This window comes from Panulirus ornatus, chromosome 55 (genome assembly GCF_036320965.1).
Source record: "Panulirus ornatus isolate Po-2019 chromosome 55, ASM3632096v1, whole genome shotgun sequence".
Taxonomy (NCBI): Eukaryota; Metazoa; Arthropoda; class Malacostraca; order Decapoda; family Palinuridae; genus Panulirus; species Panulirus ornatus.
Genome location: NC_092278.1, coordinates 27,166,040 through 27,187,226, shown reverse-complemented (window position 1 = coordinate 27,187,226; position 21,187 = coordinate 27,166,040). Strand labels below are relative to the sequence as shown.

Here is a 21,187-nt window from a genome sequence, read left to right as displayed (position 1 = left end):
GGGCATATGAGAGTTGGGGTGAAAGAGTATCATTGAATTTTAAGGAGAATAAAAAGATGTTTTGGAAGGAGGTAAATAAGAGTGCATAAGACGAGATAGTTTTCATACATGGTGCTTTGACAAGAAAATAGTAAAATTGGAAAAAATGTAGCTTAGACATTGAAGCTTATTGATACAGTGGTTAAATTGATGAGAACTACTGTTGACGTTTGTGTAAATAAATTATACATTTCCTTTTTCCATAGCCAGAGGTTGAACCAGTATGTGACATTCATTTTTTCATTTCATTTCAAGCTAGAAGTTTCAGTTTTCTAAATTGTTTCTTACATTTTTCATATGTATATATATGTGTGTGTGTGTGTATATGTGCGTGTGTGTGTGTGTGTGTGTGTGTGTATGTATATTATCCCTGGGGATAGGGGGAGAAAGAATACTTCCCACGCATTCCTCACGTGTCGTAGAAGCGACTAGAGGGGGAGGGGAGCGGGGGGCCTGGAAACCCTCCCCTCCTTGTATTTTTAACTTTCTAAAATGGGAAACAGAAGGAGTCACGCGGGAAGTGTTCATCCTCCTCGAAGGCTCAGATTGGAGTGTCTGAATGTGTGTGGATGTAACCAAGATGAGAAAAAAGGAGAGATAGGTAGTATGTTTGAGGAAAGGAACCTGGATTTTTTGGCTCTGAGTGAAACGAAGCTCAAAGGTAAAGGGGAAGAGTGGTTTGAGAATGTCTTGGGAGTAAAGTCAGGGGTTAGTGAGAGGACAAGAGCAAGGGAAGGAGTAGCACTACTCCTGAAACAGGAGTGGTGGGAGTATGTGATAGTGTGTAAACTCTAGATTGATATGGGTAAAACTGAAAGTGGATGGAGAGAGATGGGTGATTATTGGTGCATATGCACCTGGGCATGAGAAGAAAGATCATGAGAGGCAAGTGTTTTGGGAGCAGCTGAATAAGTGTGTTAGTAGTTTTGATGCATGAGACAGGGTTATAGTGATGGGTGATTTGAATGCAAAGGTGAGTAATGTGGCAGTTGAGGGAATAGTTGGTGTACATGGGGTGTTCAGTGTTGTAAATGGAAATGGTGAAGAGCTTGTAGATTTATGTGCTGAAAAAAGGACTGTTGATTGGTAATATCTGGTTTAAAAAGAGAGATATACATAAGTAAGAGAGATGTGTGGAAATAAAAAGAGCGTGGTTGAGAGAGCAGAAGAGGGTGTTTTGAAATGGTTTGGGCACATGGAGAGAATGAGTGAGGAAAGATTGACCAAGAGGATATATGTGTCGGAGGTGGAGGGAACGAGGAGAAGAGGGAGACCAAATTGGAGGTGGAAAGATGGAGTGAAAAAGATTTTGTGTGATCGGGGCCTGAACATGCAGGAGGGTGAAAGGAGGGCAAGGAATAGAGTGAATTGGAGCGATGTGGTATACAGGGGTTGACGTGCTGTCAGTGGATTGAATCAAGGCATGTGAAGCGTCTGGGGTAAACCATGGAAAGCTGTGTAGGTATGTATATTTGCGTGTGTGGACGTATGTACATGTGTATGGGGGGGGTTGGGCCATTTCTTTCGTCTGTTTCCTTGCGCTACCTCGCAAACGCGGGAGACAGCGACAAAGTATAAAAAAAAAAGAAACATAAGTATACGTATGTAAGTAGGAGAGATGGCCAGAGAGCATTATTGGATTATGTGTTAATTGATAGGCGCACGAAAGAGAGACTTTTGGATGTCAGTGTGCTGAGAGGTGCAACTGGAGGGATGTCTGATCATTATCTTGTGGAGGCGAAGGTGAAGATTTGTAGAGGTTTTCAGAAAAGAAGAGTGAATGTCGGGATGAAAAGAGTGGTGAGAGTAAGTGAGCTTGGGAAGGAGACTTGTGTGAGGAAGTACCAGGAGAGACTGAGTACAGAATGGAAAAAGGTGAGAACAAAGGAGGTAAGGGGAGTGGGGGAGGAATGGGATGTATTTAGGGAAGCAGTGATGGCTTGTGCAAAAGATGCTTGTGGCATGAGAAGCATGGGAGGTGGGCAGATTAGAAAGGGTAGTGAGTGGTGGAATGAAGAAGTAAGAGTATTAGTGAAAGAGAAGAGAAAGGCATTTGGACAATGATAACAAGTAGTGGTGATGTGAAAAGGAGATGGAGTGAATATTTTGGAAGATTTGTTGAATGTGTTTGATGATACAGTGGCAGATACAGGGTGTTTTGGTGTGAAAGTTCTGGGAGCGTTGAAGACTGTGTGGAAGTCGGGAACATTATCTCGTAAAGCAAAAATGGGTATGTTTGAAGGAATAGTGGCTCCAACAATGTTATATGGTTGCGAGGCATGGGTTATAGATAGAGTTGTGTGGAGGAGGGTGGATGTGCTGGAAATGAGATGTTTGAGGACAATATGTGGTGTGAGGTGGTTTGATCGAGTAAGTAATAATAGGGTAAGAGAGATGTGTGGTAATAAAAAGAGTGTGGTTGAGAGAGCAGAAGAGGGTGTTTTGAAATGGTTTGGTCACATGGAGAGAATAAGTGAGGAAAGATTGACCAAGAGGATATATGTGTCAGAGGTAGAGGGAACGAGGAGAAGTGGGAGACCAAATTGGAGGTGAAAGGATGGAGTGAAAAAGATTTTGAGTGATTGGGGCCTGAACATGCAGAAGGGTGAAAGGCATGCAAGGAATAGAGTGAATTGGAACGATGTGGTATACCGGGGCAGATGTGCTGTCAATGGATTGAACCAGGGCATGTAAAGCGTCTGGGGTAAACCATGGAAAGTATTGTTGGGCCTGGATGTGGAAAGGGAGCTTTGGTTTTGGTGCATTATTCATGACAGCTAGAGAATGAGCGTGAACAAATGTGGCCTTTGTTGTCTTTTCCTAGTGCTACCTCGCGCACATGTGGGGGGAGGTGGTTGTCATTTCATGTGTGGTGGGGTGACAACGGGAATGAATAAGGGCAAACAGTATGAATTATATACATGTGTATATATGTATATGTCTGTGTGTATATATATGTTTTTATATGTTTACATTGAGATGTATGGGGATGTGTATATGCGTGTGTGGATGTGTATGTATATACATGTGTATGTGGGTGGGTTGGGCCATTCTTTCGTCTGTTTCCTTGCGCTACCTCGCTAACGTGGGAGACAGCGACAAAGTATAATAAGTATAAATGAAATAACATAAGTATACGTATGTAAGTAGGAGAGTTGCTAGAGAGCGCTATTGGATTATGTGTTAATTGAAAGGTGTGTGAAAGAGAGACTTTTGGATGTTAATGTGGTGAGAGGAGCAACTGCAGGGACGTCTGATCATTATCTTGTTGAGGCAAAGGTGAAGACTTGTAGAGGTTTTCAGAATAAAAGAGAGAAATTGGGATGAAGAGAGTGGTGAGAGTAGCTGAGCTTGGAAAGGAGACTTCTCTGAGGAAGTACCAGGAGAGATTGAGTGCAGAATGGCAAAAGGTGGGAGCAAATGACGTAAGGGGAGTGGGGGTGGATTGGGATGTATTTATGGAAGCAGTGATGGTTTGCACAAAAGATGCTTGTGGCATGAGAAAGGTGGAGGTTAGAAAGGGTAGTGAGTGGTTGGATGAAGAAATAAGATTGTTAGTGAAAGAGAAGAGAGAGGTGTTTGGATAATTTTTACAGGGAAGTATTGCGAGGGACTGGGAGATATATAAAAGAAAGAGGCAGGAGGTGAAGAGAAAGGTGCAAGAGGTGAAAAAGAGGGCATATGAGAGTTGGGGTGAAAGAGTATCATTGAATTTTAAGGAGAATAAAAAGATGTTTTGGAAGGAGGTAAATAAGAGTGCATAAGACGAGATAGTTTTCATACATGGTGCTTTGACAAGAAAATAGTAAAATTGGAAAAAATGTAGCTTAGACATTGAAGCTTATTGATACAGTGGTTAAATTGATGAGAACTACTGTTGACGTTTGTGTAAATAAATTATACATTTCCTTTTTCCATAGCCAGAGGTTGAACCAGTATGTGACATTCATTTTTTCATTTCATTTCAAGCTAGAAGTTTCAGTTTTCTAAATTGTTTCTTACATTTTTCATATGTATATATATGTGTGTGTGTGTGTATATGTGCGTGTGTGTGTGTGTGTGTGTGTGTGTATGTATATTATCCCTGGGGATAGGGGTGAAAGAATACTTCCCACGCATTCCTCGCGTGTCGTAGAAAGCGACTAGAGGGGATGGGAGCGGGGGGCCAGAAATCCTCCCCTCCTTGTATTTTTTTAACTTTCTAAAATGGGAAACAGAAGAAGGAGTCACGCGGGGAGTGCTCATCCTCCTCGAAGGCTCAGATTGGGGTGCCTAAATGTGTGTGGATGTAACCAAGATGTGAAAAAAGGAGAGATAGGTAGTATGTTTGAGGAAAGGAACCTGGATGTTTTGGCTCTGAGTGAAACGAAGCTCAAGGGTAAAGGGGAAGAGTGGTTTGGGAAGGTCTTGGGAGTAAAGTCAGGGGTTAGTGAGAGGACAAGAGCAAGGGAAGGAGTAGCAATACTCCTGAAACAGGAGTTGTGGGAGTATGTGATAGAATGTAAGAAAGTAAATTCTCGATTAATATGGGTAAAACTGAAAGTTGATGGAGAGAGATGGGTGATTATTGGTGCATATGCACCTGGGCATGAGAAGAAAGATCATGAGATGCAAGTGTTTTGGGAGCAGCTGAATGAGTGTGTTAGTGGTTTTGATGCACGAGACCGGGTTATAGTGATGGGTGATTTGAATGCAAAGGTGAGTAATGTGGCAGTTGAGGGAATAATTGGTATACATGGGGTGTTCAGTGTTGTAAATGGAAATGGTGAAGAGCTTGTAGATTTATGTGCTGAAAAAGGACTGATGATTGGGAATACCTGGTTTAAAAAGCGAGATATACATAAGTATACTTATGTAAGTAGGAGAGATGGCCAGAGAGCATTATTGGATTACGTGTTAATTGACAGGCGCGTGAAAGAGAGACTTTTGGATGTTAATGTGCTGAGAGGTGCAACTGGAGGGATGTCTGATCATTATCTTGTGGAGGCTAAGGTGAAGATTTGTATGGGTTTTCAGAAAAGAAGAGTGAATGTTGGGGTGAAGAGGGTGGTGAGAGTAAGTGAGCTTGGGAAGGAGACGTGTGTGAGGAAGTACCAGGAGAGACTGAGTACAGAATGGAAAAAGGTGAGAACAATGGAAGTAAGGGGAGTGGGGGAGGAATGGGATGTATTTAGGGAATCGGTGATGGATTGCGCAAAAGATGCTTGTGGCATGAGAAGAGTGGGAGATGGGTTGATTAGAAAGGGTAGTGAGTGGTGGGATGAAGAAGTAAGAGTATTAGTGAAAGAGAAGAGAGAGGCATTTGGACGATTTTTGCAGGGAAAAAATGCAATTGAGTGGGAGATGTATAAAAGAAAGAGACAGGAGGTCAAGAGAAAGGTGCAAGAGGTGAAAAAAAGGGCAAATGAGAGTTGGGGTGAGAGAGTATCATTAAATTTTAGGGAGAATAAAAAGATGTTCTGGAAGGAGGTAAATAAAGTGCGTAAGACAAGGGAGCAAATGGGAACTTCAGTGAAGGGCGCAAATGGGGAGGTGATAACAAGTAGTGGTGATGTGAGAAGGAGATGGAGTGAGTATTTTGAAGGTTTGTTGAATGTGTTTGATGATAGAGTGGCAGATATAGGGTGTTTTGGTCGAGGTGGTGTGCAAAGTGAGAGGGTTAGGGAAAATGATTTGGTAAACAGAGAAGAGGTAGTAAAAGCTTTGCGGAAGATGAAAGCCGGCAAGGCAGCAGGTTTGGATGGTATTGCAGTGGAATTTATTAAAAAAGGGGGTGACTGTATTGTTGACTGGTTGGTAAGGTTATTTAATGTATGTATGACTCATGGTGAGGTGCCTGAGGATTGGCGGAATGCGTGCATAGTGCCATTGTACAAAGGCAAAGGGGATAAGAGTGAATGCTCAAATTACAGAGGTATAAGTTTGTTGAGTATTCCTGGTAAATTATATGGGAGGGTATTGATTGAGAGGGTGAAGGCATGTACAGAGCATCAGATTGGGGAAGAGCAGTGTGGTTTCAGAAGTGGTAGAGGATGTGTGGATCAGGTGTTTGCTTTGAAGAATGTATGTGAGAAATACTTAGAAAAGCAAATGGATTTGTATGTAGCATTTATGGATCTGGAGAAGGCATATGATAGAGTTGATAGAGATGCTCTGTGGAAGGTATTAAGAATACATGGTGTGGGAGGCAAGTTGTTGGAAGCAGTGAAAAGTTTTTATCGAGGATGTAAGGCATGTGTACGTGTAGGAAGAGAGGAAAGTGATTGGTTCTCAGTGAATGTAGGTTTGCGGCAGGGGTGTGTGATGTCTCCATGGTTGTTTAATTTGTTTATGGATGGGGTTGTTAGGGAGGTGAATGCAAGAGTTTTGGAAAGAGGGGCAAGTATGAAGTCTGTTGGGGATGAGAGAGCTTGGGAAGTGAGTCAGTTGTTGTTCGCTGATGATACAGCGCTGGTGGCTGATTCATGTGAGAAACTTCAGAAGCTGGTGACTGAGTTTGGTAAAGTGTGTGAAAGAAGAAAGTTAAGAGTAAATGTGAATAAGAGCAAGGTTATTAGGTACAGTAGGGTTGAGGGTCAAGTCAATTGGGAGGTGAGTTTGAATGGAGAAAAACTGAAGGAAGTGAAGTGTTTTAGATATCTGGGAGTGGATCTGGCAGCGGATGGAACCATGGAAGCGGAAGTGGATCATAGGGTGGGGGAGGGGGCGAAAATTCTGGGAGCCTTGAAGAATGTGTGGAAGTCGAGAACATTATCTCGGAAAGCAAAAATGGGTATGTTTGAAGGAATAGTGGTTCCAACAATGTTGTATGGTTGTGAGGCGTGGGCTATGGATAGAGTGGTGCGCAGGAGGATGGATGTGCTGGAAATGAGATGTTTGAGGACAATGTGTGGTGTGAGGTGGTTTGATCGAGTAAGTAACGTAAGGGTAAGAGAGATGTGTGGAAATAAAAAGAGCGTGGTTGAGAGAGCAGAAGAGGGTGTTTTGAAATGGTTTGGGCACATGGAGAGAATGAGTGAGGAAAGATTGACCAAGGAAAGATTGACCAAGAGGATATATGTGTCGGAGGTGGAGGGAACGAGGAGAAGAGGGAGACCAAATTGGAGGTGGAAAGATGGAGTGAAAAAGATTTTGTGTGATCGGGGCCTGAACATGCAGGAGGGTGAAAGGAGGGCAAGGAATAGAGTGAATTGGAGCGATGTGGTATACCGGGGTTGACGTGCTGTCAGTGGATTGAATCAGGGCATGTGAAGCGTCTGGGGTAAACCATGGAAAGCTGTGTAGGTATGTATATTTGCATGTGTGGACGTATGTATATACATGTGTATGGGGTGGGTTGGGCCATTTCTTTCGTCTGTTTCCTTGTGCTACCTCGCAAACGCGGGAAACAGCGACAAAGCAAAAAAAAAAAAAAAAAAAAAGACAAGAACAAATGGGAACATCGATGAAGGGGGCAAATAAGGAGATGATAACAAGTAGTGGTGAAGTGAGGAGATGGAGTGAGTATTGTGAAGGTTTGATGAATGTGTTTGATGATAAAGTGTGAGATATAGGGTGTTTTGGTGGAGATGGTGTGCGAAGTGAGAGGGTCAGGGAGAATGGTTTGGTAAACAGAGAAGAGGTAGTGAAAGCTTTGTGGAAGATGAAAGCTGGCAAGGCAGCAGGTTTGGATGGTATTGCAATGGAATTTATCGGAAAAAGGGGATGACTGTGTTGCTGATTGGTTGATAAGGATATTCAGTGTATCATGGTTTATGGTGAAGTGCCTGAGGATTGGCGGAATGCATATATAGTGCCTTTGTGCAAGAGCAAAGGAGATAAAGGTGAGTGTTCAAATTACAGAGATATAAGTTTGTTGAGTATTCCTGGGAAATTGTATGGGAGGGTTTTGGTTGAGAGGGTGAAGGCATGTACAGAGCATCGGATTAGGGAAGAGCAGTATGGTTTCAGAAGTGGTGGAGGTGTGGATTAGGTGTTATCTTTGAAGAATGTATGTGAGAAATACTTAAAAAAACAGATGGATTTGTATGACAGATGGATTAGTATGTAGCATTTATGGATCTGGAGAAGGCATATGATAGGGTTGATAGAGATGCTTTGTGGAAGGTATTAAGAGTATATGGTGTGGGAGGTAAGTTGCTAGAAGCTGGAAAAGTTTTTACCAAGGATGTAAGGCATGTGTACAAGTAGGAAGAGAGGAAAGTGATTGGTTCCCAGTGAATGTAGGTTTGCGGCAGGGGTGCTTGATGTCTCCATGGTTGTTTAATTTGTTTATGGATGGGGTTGTTAGGGAGGTGAATGCAAGAGTTTTGGAGAGAGGTGCAAGTATGCAGTCTGTTGTGGATGAGAGGGCTTGGGAAGTGACTCAGTTGTTGTTTGCTGATGATACAGCGCTGTTGGCTGATTTGGTTGAGAAACTGCTGAAGCTGGTGACTGAGTTTGGTAAATAGTGTGAAAGAAGAAAGCTGAGAATGAATGTGAATAAGAGCAAGGCTATTAGGTTCAGTAGGATTGAGGGACAAGTTGATTGGGAGGTAAGTTTAAATGGAGATAAACTGGAGGAAGTGAAGTGTTTTAGATATATGGGAGTGGACTTGGCAGTGGATGGAACCCTGGAGGCAGAAGTGAGTCACAGGGTGAGGGAGGAGGCGAAGGTTCTGGGAGCATTAAAGAATGTGTGGAAGGCAAGAATGTTATCTCGGAGAGCAGAAATGGGTATGTTTGAAGAAATAGTGGTCCCAGCAATTTTATGTGGTTGCGAGGCATGGGCTATAGATAGATTGGGTTGTGTGGAGGAGGATGGATGTGCTGGAAATGAAATGTTTGAGGACAATATGTGTTGTGAGGTGGTTTGGTCAAGTAAGTAATGAAAGGGTAAGAGAGATGTGTAGGAAATGAAATGAGTGTGGTTGAGAGAGCAGAGGAGGGTGTGTTGAAATGGTTTGGTCACATGGGGAGAATAAGTGAGGAAAGATTGACAAAGAGGATATATGTGTCAGAGGTTGAGTGAACAAGGAAAAGCGGGAGACCAAATTGGAGGTGGAAGGATGGAGTGAAAAAGATTTTAAGTGATTGGGGCCTGGACATGAGAACGGTGAAAGGCATGCAAGGAATAGAGTGAATTGGAGAAAACTGTGAAAGGCATGTAAGGAATAGAGTGAATTGGAATGGTGTGGTATACCAGGGTCAATGTGCTGTCAATGGATTGAACTAGGGCATATGAAGCATTTGGGGTAAACCATGGAAAGTTTTGTGGGTCCTAGATATGGAAAGGGAGCTATGGTTTCGGTGCATTACACATGCTATTTCATGTGCAGTGGGGTGGTGACGGAAATGGATGAAGGCAGTAAGTATGAATATGTACATGTATACATATATATGTCTGTGTATGCATATGTATGTATACGTTGAAATGTATAGGCATGTATTTGTGCGTGTGTGGGTGTTTATGTATATACAGGTGTATGTGGGTGGGTTGGGTCCTTCTTTCATCTGTTTCCATGCGCTACCTAGCTAACGCAAAAGACAGCGATTAAGTATAATGAAAAAATTGAGCAAATAAGTTTTGTGTCAAGGAATAATTTATTAGTAGTGCTATATAAAGCCCCAACAGGGAAATTGATAGAAAGTGGGACAAATCTGAAAGATTTAGTTGTCATAATTGAGAAACTAAATTTCAGAGAGCATATTGAGAAGATAGCACTATCATGTGATGAATGATATGATTCTGGGAATGCTCTCAAGAAGAGATAGAAACCTACTGATGAAAAGGTTTAATGTATATATAAGAGGCAAGATAGCACTATCATGTGATGAATGATATGATTCTGGGAATGCTCTCAAGAAGAGATAGAAACCTACTGATGAAAAGGTTAAATGTATATATAAGAGGCAAGATAGCACTATCATGTGATGAATGATATGATTCTGGGAATGCTCTCAAGAAGAGATAGAAACCTACTGATGAAAAGGTTTAATGTATATATAAGAGGCAAGATAGCACTATCATGTGATGAATGATATGATTCTGGGAATGCTCTCAAGAAGAGATAGAAACCTACTGATGAAAAGGTTTAATGTATATATAAGAATGAATACTGCAGTGTTAAATGGTCACCAACATACAAATAGATATGAACATAGCAAAGAGAATCTGGAGGCACCTCACAAGCAAAATTGAGGAATGAAACATGAACTAACATGAAAGGCTGAAAGAACTGCTGTTGTGCAGCCTAGAATGAAGAGAAAGATATTTGATAATCTATGTGTGGCAACAAGTTGAAGCTATAAAAGAATATGTGTTAAACCTGAAACTTTTCAGTAGGGTTAATGCAGATTTGTTAAGTCTTCAAGGATATCATGAAATGTCCTGAAAGTAAATCAACAGCAGAGAACATATGACTGCCCAACCAAGAATCTAGAGTGACTGTTCATTGTACTGCCAGGAAAAATAAGAAACATGCATGGAACAATTACAGAAACATTTAAAAGAAAATTTGACATAAGGCTGAAATCAATTCCACATGAACCAAGAATGAATTGTTATGTAGAGCGGATGACATCTGAGGGGAATAGTCTTGTACATGAAGTGACCTGCAGTGAGCATTCTAAGCTACCCCTTCTAGTCTGGCTAAATCTTGTCATAGGGACTCTTTCCCTAATTGGCATAAATCCTTTCAGTACTCCGAAAAGGTTCATAGTTTGTAAGGAAAGGAATTTTTCCACATTAAATAAGGTAATAACAATATTTAGCATAACGGTATTTAGAATTTTTGTCTCCCTTTCTGAAGGTCAAGAAGTTATCAACTGTAGCAATTAGAAGTTCAGTGGTTTCAGTCAGTTTTGGTTTCAGGGTAATCAGATGGTTTTGTGAAGGTACTTGGAATACATGGCATATGTGTTGTTTGATTAATTACCATAGTTTCCTTTTTTCTTTATCTCAAAATGTAGACTTAACTCAAACTAGATTAGTAAGGTGCTTAGTCATGGTGTGTTTACTTCTGATGTATACTGTATCCTCATATTCTAATTATGTCTTATGCCCATAGCTTTCCCTTTTTGTGAACATAGTATATATGCATAGTTGATACTGATTACTTGTGTTAGTTTAAACCACCCTTGTGGAGAAATGATATAGGAGGTGGTCATGATGGTCAAGATTGGGTATATTAGTGGATAGACCAGAGAGGGTTAGAATGGTGAGTAGAATGAGAAATAGATTGGCAAGAAATCCCTTGAAAGTTCCCTATTCATGACTCATTCTCTATGCCACCCACACATAACCTTACACCTTCTCCATATCACCATTCTTACCCACCCTTTGTCTTACCCCTTCCCTATGTCACTATACCAACCACCCATTACCTTACACCTTCCTCATTTTATCATAGCCACTCCATTACCTTCCACATTCCTCATTTCACCGTAACCACTACCATTACATTACAACTTCCCCATGTTACCATACCCATTACCTTACACCTTTCTCATTTTACCATACCCACTCCATTACCTTCCAAATTCCTCATTTAACCATACCCATTACCCATTACCTTACTTCTATCTCATATCCATTACCATGCATTTTCTCCATGTCATTATACCTGCCAACCATTACTATACATGTAGAGTTGATACTGATTACCAGTGTTAGTTTAAATCCCCTTTAGGCAGCTTTGTGCCAAAAGTTGATGATTATAAGCTGATAAACCAATCATAATTGGGTTGGGCATTTGATCAAAGTACAGAAGTAAGTTTTATATGCAACATATTTTTTTATCAGCTAGATGTAATTGAGAGTTGTAAATTTTTCCTACAGCACTTCATGGAAATTGATGGCTGGCACAGCACAGATGGGGTAGGCACTGATAAGATTTGAAACTGTTCTCAGTTGGCTGTTTGGTTACCTGCTTATTTGTTTGTTTACCTGGTTTGGTTACTTGCATTTTCCCTTACTTTTTCGTTTCTTGAAACTAGGCTGTATGCATTGTTTCCACCCCTTGATATGGGAGTGGAGTTGGTTGAAAAATGTAAAATCCATGTATACAATAATTTTATTTGAAATGTATATTTATAGGTTGGTACTGTTTCCAGGTGAAACTTTAAGTCTCCAATGTATTTATTGTCTTGATTGTTGCAGGAACTGGTCACAGATGGAAACCAGCATGTAAAGTCAGCTCTAGCAGGAGTAATCATGGGTTTGTCACCTATCCTCGGGAAAGAGAACACAGTCAACCATCTCTTGCCTCTCTTCCTGTCACAGCTAAAAGATGAATGCCCTGAAGTTAGATTGAATATAATATCAAACCTTGATTGTGTAAATGAAGTCATTGGTATTCAGCAGGTTAGTATGTATGTTGTTCATCCTACTTTTAAGAATTTGAAAAGTGCTCCCACATTCATTAATAGTTTGGGACACTGGACTTTTTATGTATTTATGTATCATCATTGCTTCATACGCATCCTGAACCAAATGCCAAGTGTGTTTAACCTTCCACCATGTGAGGCATGATGTACTCTATATTCTTTGCATTTTGGATATTGTCAAATGTTCTATAAAGATAGCTCAAGTGTGTTACAATTGACTTCTTTAAACCCTTGGCCTGTTAGAAGCCAGATTCTATTACAACCCAAATTTTTCCAAGAAACAATGATAGTGAAATACTTATTCTAATTTATTGTACTTAACTGCTGTCTCCCACATTAGTGAGGTAGCACAAGGAAACAGAGAAGGAATGGCCCAACTCACCCACATACGCATTTATATGCATAAATGTCCGGACATGCACATATACATACATGTACATTTCAACATATACATCCATGTACATACACAGACATATACATATATTCACATGTACATATCCACACTTGCTGCCTTCATCCATACTCATCGCCACCCCACTGCTCACTAAATAGCATTGTATGTACACATTGATATGTATATGTAGTGGAATTTATTAAAAAAGGTGGTGACTGTATTATTGACTGGTTGGTAAGGTTATTTAATGTATGTATGACTCATGGTGAGGTGCCTGAGGATTGGCGGAATGCGTGCATAGTGCCATTGTACAAAGGCAAAGGGGATAAGAGTGAGTGCCCAAATTACAGAGGTATAAGTTTGTTGAGTATTCCTGGTAAATTATATGGGAGGGTATTGATTGAGAGGGTGAAGGCACATACAGAGCATCAGGTTGGGGAAGAGCAGTGTGGTTTCAGAAGTGGTAGAGGATGTGTGGATCAGGTGTTTGCTTTGAAGAATGTATGTGAGAAATACTTAGAAAAGCAAATGGATTTGTATGTAGCATTTATGGATCTGGAGAAGGCATATGATAGAGTTGATAGAGATGCTCTGTGGAAGGTATTAAGAATATATGGTGTGGGAGGCAAGTTGTTAGAAGCAGTGAATAGTTTTTACCAAGGATGTAAGGCATTTGTACGTGTAGGAAGAGAGGAAAGTGATTGGTTCTCAGTGAATGTAGGTTTGCGGCAGGGGTGTGTGATGTCTCCATGGTTGTTTAATTTGTTTATGGATGGGGTTGTTAGGGAGGTGAATGCAAGAGTTTTGGAAAAAGGGGCAAGTATGAAGTCTGTTGGGGATGAGAGAGCTTGGGAAGTGAGTCAGTTGTTGTTCGCTGATGATACAGCGCTGGTGGCTGATTCATGTGAGAAACTGCAGAAGCTGGTGACTGAGTTTGGTAAAGTGTGTGAAAGAAGAAAGTTAAGAGTAAATGTGAATAAGAGCAAGGTTATTAGGTACAGTAGGGTTGAGGGTCAAGTCAATTGGGAGGTAAGTTTGAATGGAGAAAAACTGGAGGAAGTTAAGTGTTTTAGATATCTGGGAGTGGATCTGGCAGCGGATGGAACCATGGAAGCGGAAGTGGATCATAGGGTAGGGGAGGGAGCGAAAATCCTGGGAGCCTTGAAGAATGTGTGGAAGTCGAGAACATTATATCGGAAAGCAAAAATGGGTATGTTTGAAGGAATAGTGGTTCCAACAATGTTGTATGGTTGCAAGGCGTGGGCTATGGATAGAGTTGTGCGCAGGAGGATGGATGTGCTGGAAATGAGATGTTTGAGGACAATGTGTGGTGTGAGGTGGTTTGATCGAGTAAGTAATGTAAGGGTAAGAGAGATGTGTGAAAATAAAAAGAGCGTGGTTGAGAGAGCAGAAGAGGGTGTTTTGAAATGGTTTGGGCACATGGAGAGAATGAGTGAGGAAAGATTGACCAAGAGGATATATGTGTCGGAGGTGGAGGGAACGAGGAGAAGTGGGAGACCAAATTGGAGGTGGAAAGATGGAGTGAAAAAGATTTTGTGTGATCGGGGCCTGAACATGCAGGAGGGTGAAAGGAGGGCAAGGAATAGAGTGAATTGGAGCGATGTGGTATACCGGGGTTGACGTGCTGTCAGTGGATTGAATCAGGGCATGTGAAGCGTCTGGGGTAAACCATGGAAAGCTGTGTAGGTATGTATATTTGCATGTGTGGACGTATGTATATACAAGTGTATGGGGGTGGGTTGGGCCATTTCTTTCGTCTGTTTCCTTGCGCTACCTCGCAAACGCGGGAGACAGCGACAAAGCAAAAAAAAAAAGAAATGTATGTGTATGGACGTTTATGCATATATATGTGTATATGAGTGGTTGGGCCATTCTTCGTCTGTTTCCTCGCACCACCTCACTGAAGAAGGAAACAGAGCATCAGTTTGGGGAAGAGCAGTGTGGTTTCAGAATTGGCTGAGGATGTGTGGATCAAGTGCCTCACCATGAGTCATACATACATTAGATAACCTTACCAACCAGTCAACAATACAATTACCCCCTTTTTTAATGAATTCCACTGCAATACCATCCAAACCCACTGCCTTGCTGGCCTTCATCTTCCGCAAAGCTGTTTACCAAATCACTCTCCCTAACCCTCTCACTTTGCACACCACCTCGACCAAAACACCATATATCTGCCACTCTATCATTAAACACATTCAACAAACCTTCAAAATACTCGCTCCATCTCCTTCTCACATCACCACTACTTATCACCTCCCCATTACCCCCCTTCACTGAAGTTCCCATTTGTTCCCTTGTTTTACGCACTTTATTTACCTCCTTCCATAACATCTTTTTATTCTCGCTTAAATTCAATAATACTTTCTCACCCCAACTCTCATTTGCCCTCTTTTTCGCCTCTTGCACCTTTCTCTTGACCTCCTGTCTCTTTCTTTTGTACATCTCCCAGTCATTTGCATTATTTCCCTGCAAAAATCATCCAAATGCCTCTCTCTTCTCTTTCACTGATAATCTTACTTTTTCATCCCACCACTCGCTACCCTTTCTAATCTGCCCATCTCCCACGCTTCTCATGCCACAAGCATCTTCTGCGCAAGCCATCACTGCTTCCCTAAATACCTCGCATTCCTCCCCCACTCCCCTTACGTCCTTTGTTCTCACCTTTATCCATTTTGTACTCAGTCTCTTCTGGTACTTCCTCACACAAGTCTCCTTCCCAAGCTCACTTACTCTCACCACTCTCTTCACCCCAACATTCTCTCTTCTTTTCTGAAAACCTCTACAAATCTTCACCTTCGCCTCCACAAGATAATGACCAGACATCCCTCCAGTTGCACCTCTCAGCACATTAACATCCAAAAGTCACCCTTTCACGCGCGTATCAATTAACACGTAATCCAATAACGCTTTCTGGCCATCTCTCCTACTTACATACATATACTCATGTATATCTCTCTTTTTAAACCAGGTATTCCCAATCACCAGTCCTTTTTCAGCACATAAATCTACAAGCTCTTCACCATTTCCATTTACAACACTGAACACCCCATGTATACCAATTATTCATTCAACTGCCACATTACTCACCTTTGCATTCAAATCACCCATCACTATAACCCGGTCTCGTGCATCAAAACCACTAACACACTCATTCAGCTGCTCCCAAAACACTTACCTCTTATGATCTTTCTTCTAATGCCCAGGTGCATATGCACCAATAATCACCCATCTCTCTCCATCAACTTTCAGTTTTACCCATATCAATCTAGAGTTTACTTTCTTACACTCTATCACATACTCCCACCCACTCCTGTTTCAGGAGTAGTGTTACTCCTTCCCTTACTCTTGTCCTCTTTTAAACCCCTGACTTTACTCCCAAGACGTTCCCTTTACCCTTGAGCTTCATTTCACTCAGAGCCAAAACATCCAGGTTCCTTTCCTCAAACATACTACCTATCTCTCCTTTTTTCTCATCTTGGTTACATCCACACACATTTAGACACCCCAATCTGAGCATTTGAGGAGGATGAGCACTCCCCGCGTGACTCTTTCTCCTGTTTCCCCTTTTAGAAAGTTAAAATATATATATATGTGTGTGTGTATGAGTGGATGGGCCATTCTTCATCTTTTTCCTGGTGCTTCCTCGCTGACACAGGAAACAGCGTTTAAGTATAGTGAAAAGTTTTTCACTTTCTGGTAAATTTCCCCATACACCATATATTTATAAGACCTTTCACAAAGCATTTCCATCAACCTTTATCATATGGTTTCTTTAGATCCATAAATGCTACATACAAATCCTTCTGTTTCTTCATGTAATTCTCACACAGTCTTCAAAGCAAATACATGATCCACACATCTTTTATCAATCCCAAAACCACATCATTCCTCCCCAGTCTGATTCTTTGTAGATACCTTCACCCTCTCAGTCACCACTCCTATACAATTTTCCAGGTATACTCATCAAACTTATATTATGTCCCTTTAGTTTGCACACTTTCCTTTGTCCGTCTTGCCTTTATATACTGGACCTATCTATGTATTTGGCCAATCCTCAGTCACCCCACCATGCTCTATGTATGTGTTGAAAATCATAACTAACCAGTCAGCAGCACAATCATCACCTTTCTAAAGAAATTTTGCAGCAGTACCATCTACTCCAGCTGCCTTGCCACATTTCATCATACGCAAGGCTTTCACCACCTCTACTCTCTCCAAACCACTTTCCATGACTCACTTTGCATCACCCCAACCCAACCATCCCATCATTTAATACATTAAGCAATCCATCAAAATACCCACTTCATCTCTATGCCAGGAAGAAAATATAAAGTATGTAATGTGAAAAGATGATTGTAGAATGAAATCATTTCTGAAAAATACATATTTATACCTACACAGCTAAGGATCATCTATCGCACTAACTTAGTTATACACAGCTGACGAACAACTTTAACATCAACTCAGGCCCTCTCCTGTCCATTCATCACCCTTCCACACCAATAAAGGAGAAATTATACTGCTTTTTGGGTGTATTCATATGTAATGTAGAAGAAAGTACACTGCTTTTTTGGGTATTTTTGTAAGTAATGTGTAATATTCAATAAAGATTTTATTTTCTACACTAGTGTAGGATAAATTTTAAGAAATTCCATAGTTAAATAGGTATAGAATCTCTTAACTTTAATGAATAATCATATGTGCTTAAGTAAAGAAATTCTAATGCAAATTTGGCATTTCAGTTGTCTCAGTCATTACTGCCAGCAATTGTAGAGTTAGCAGAGGATACCAAATGGCGCGTACGCCTAGCAATTATTGAATATATGCCCTTACTTGCTGGTCAACTGGGGGTTGATTTCTTCAATCAGTCCCTTTCTAAACTCTGCATGACATGGCTTGTTGATCATGGTATGTATTCTGAAATTTTCAAAGTGTTTTGTGTCAAAGGAATGGAAATATATACTGAATGCACTGGGGAGAAACAATACTGTGAACATATTTCCTGCATGCCATAGAAGGTGACTTAAGAGGTGGGGGAATGGTTGACTGGAAATCCTCCTTTTCTGTATACCATAACTAAAGAAGGGACAGAACAAGGAGCCAATTGAGCAGTTTTCCCTATAAGGCTCTGTCATGTGTTCTAGACGCTACCTCGCTCTCGGGAAATGGCGAGTGAGTATACAAAATATATCGGTATGCATGAAGGAATAGTAGCTCCAAAAATATTTATATGGTTGCAAGGCATGGACTGTAGATAGGCTTGTACAGAGGAGGGTGGATGTATTGGAAATAAAATGTTTGAGGACAGTATGTGGTATGAGGTGGTTTGATCGAGTAAGCTATAAAGGGTAAGGGAGATGTGTGGAAATAAAAGGAATATGGTTGACAGACCAGAAGAGGGTGTGTTCAAATGGTTTGGACACATGGAAAGAATGAGGGAAGAAAGAATGACAAAGAGGATATGTGTCAGAGGTTGGGGGAACTAGAAGAGGGAGACCAAATTGGAGGTGGAAGGTTCGAGTGGAAAAGATTTTGAGCAATCGGGGCCTGAACATACAGGAGGGTGAGAGATTTGCAAGGAATAGAGTGAATTGGAATGATGTTGTATACTGGGGTTGACGTGCTGTCATTGGACTGAACCAGAGCATTTGAAACATCTGGGGTAAACCATGGAAAGGTCTGTGAGGCCTGGATGTGGATAGGGAGCTATGGGTTCAGTGCATTACACATGAAAGCTAGAGACTGGTGTGAACAAATGTGGCCTTTTTTGTCTGTTTTCCTGGTGCTACCTCACTGAAGTACGGGGGTAGTGATGCTATTTCCTCTGGGGCGGGGTCTTGCCAGGAGTGGATGAAGGCTAGCAAGTATGAATATGTACACATGTTTACATGTATATGTCTGTGTATGTGTATGTATATCTATTTATATGTGTGTATGTTTATATGTATATGTATGTATGTGTGGTGTCAGGTTGTTTATGTGTATATGAGTGGAATGGCCATTCTTCATCTGTTTCCTGGTGCTGCCTCACTGACGTAGGAAATGGCGATCAAGTATTATTATATTTATTATTATACTTAATTGCCATCTCCCGCATTGGCGAGGTAGCGTAAGGAAACAGACAAATACCCCAACCCACCCGCATACACATGTATATACATAAACGCCCACACATGCACATATACATTTCAACATATACATATACATACACAGACATATACATATATATACACACGAACATATTCATACTTGCTGCCTTCGTCCATTCCCATCGCTACCCCGCCACACATGAAATAGCTAGCTGTCATGTGTAATGCACTGAAACCACAGCTTCCTTTCCACAACCAGGCCCCCACAAGACTTAACATGGTTTACTCCAGATGCTTCACATGCCCTGGTTCAATCCATTGACAGCACGTCAACCTCGGTATACCACGTCTCTCCAATTCACTTTATTCCTTGCACGTCTTTCACCCTCCTGTAGATTCAGGCCCCAATCGCTCAAAATCTTTTTCACTCCACCTTCCACCTCCAATTTGGTCTTCCACTTCTCCTTGTACCCTCTACCACTGACACATATATCCTCTTTGTCAATATTTCCTCACTCATTCTCTCCATGCGACCAAACCATTTCAACACACCCTCTTCTGTTCTCTCAACCACACTCTTTTTATTATCACACATCAAATATGATAGACAAATAAATAATATACATTATTTATTATACTTCCCACCACTCACTACCTTTCTAATCTGCCCACCTCCCACCTTTCTCATGCCACATGCATCTTTTGCACATGCCATCACTGCTTCTCTAAATACATCCCATTCCTCACCCCCTCCCCTCTTGTCATTTGAAAACCTCTACAAATCTTCACCTTCGCCTCCATGAGATAGTGATCAGACATCGCCTCAGCACATTAACTTCTAAAAGTCTCTCTTTTACATGCCTATTGCTTAACATGTAATCCAATAATGCCCTTTGATCATCTCTCCTACTCACATACTTATGTATGTCTCTCTTTATAAACCAGGTATTCTCAATCACCAGTCTTTTTTCAGCACACAACTCCACAGTTTTACTCCATTCAATCTTACCTCCCAATTAACCCTGCTTTTATTCAAATTTACTTTAAACTTTCTCCTTTCACACACACTTCCAAGCTTAGTCATTAACTTCTGCAGTTTGTCATTCAAATCAGCCTCCAGTGCTGTATCATTGGGAAACAATAACTGACTCACTTCCCAGGCTTTCTTATCTCCAACAGACTGCATACTCATAAGTATGGCAAGGTAGAATATTGGTGTTATGTAAAGATGGTGGAGTGAGTTAGTCTTCTTGGACAGTGGATGGTATTGTAGCATAGAAGAGCCAATTTGGAACAGACATCTGAGATATAGATAGATAAAAGAGCTTGAAGTGAACCTAAGATGGGTTACAGTTCTTGGTGGATATAGGATAATGTGAATATTTAGCATATTTCATTGGAACATAATCCATTAGTTGATGCTTTTAATGATTATTGGTATTCAACACTTTTTCCTGTTTACTGATATTTTTTATGATGAAATCTTCATTTATTGATATTTTTCTAATGAGATCATTACTTTTACAGTCTATGCCATACGAGAAGCCGCTACCAATAATCTTCGAAAGCTGGTTGAAAAATTTGGAGCAGACTGGGCATCTCAGAATGTATTGCCAAAGATAAATGCCATGTCTCGTGATGGAAACTACCTTCATCGCATGACATGTCTTAATTGTATCAATGTAAGTGCATATATATGGATTGTTTGTCTCAAAGATGCTTTTGAAAAGAATGTTAAATCATTATATTTTTAATTACAGTAAGTTTTACTGATTGTGGTTTTAGAGGGGGACATACACAAAGGTGGCTGATTCATGTGAGAAACTGCAGAAGCTGGTGACTGAGTTTGGTAAAGTGTGTGGAAGAAGAAAGTTGAGAGTAAATGTGAATAAGAGCAAGGTTATTAGGTACAGTAGGGGTGAGGGTCAAGTCAATTGGGAGGTGAGTTTGAATGGAGAAAAACTGGAGGAAGTGAAGTGTTTTAGATATCTGGGAGTGGATCTGTCAGCGGATGGAACCATGGAAGCGGAAGTGGATCATAGGGTGGGGGAGGGGGCGAAAATTTTGGGAGCCTTGAAAAATGTGTGGAAGTCGAGAACATTATCTCGGAAAGCAAAAATGGGTATGTTTGAGGGAATAGTAGTTCCAACAATGTTGTATGGTTGCGAGGCGTGGGCTATGGATAGAGATGTGCGCAGGAGGATGGATGTGCTGGAAATGAGATGTTTGAGGACAATGTGTGGTGTGAGGTGGTTTGATCGAGTAAGTAAAG

The 21,187-nt window shown here is 41.0% G+C and overlaps 1 protein-coding gene across 2 annotated transcripts in view; it reads left to right on the top strand.

The window, feature by feature from the left end:
• Pp2A-29B (Protein phosphatase PP2A regulatory subunit A) overlaps positions 1-21,187 on the top strand; it is a 134,478-nt gene that overhangs the window by 50,134 nt on the left and 63,157 nt on the right. For both annotated transcript variants that reach the window (XR_011716705.1, XM_071693299.1), the window contains exons 7-9: positions 12,179-12,382; positions 17,569-17,734; positions 20,443-20,597. Coding sequence is in view for 1 of the 2 variants with exons in the window: in XM_071693299.1 (XP_071549400.1) it covers positions 12,179-12,382; positions 17,569-17,734; positions 20,443-20,597 (525 nt within the window). In the remaining variant the exon portion in view is untranslated. The remainder of the gene's footprint in view (positions 1-12,178; positions 12,383-17,568; positions 17,735-20,442; positions 20,598-21,187) is intronic.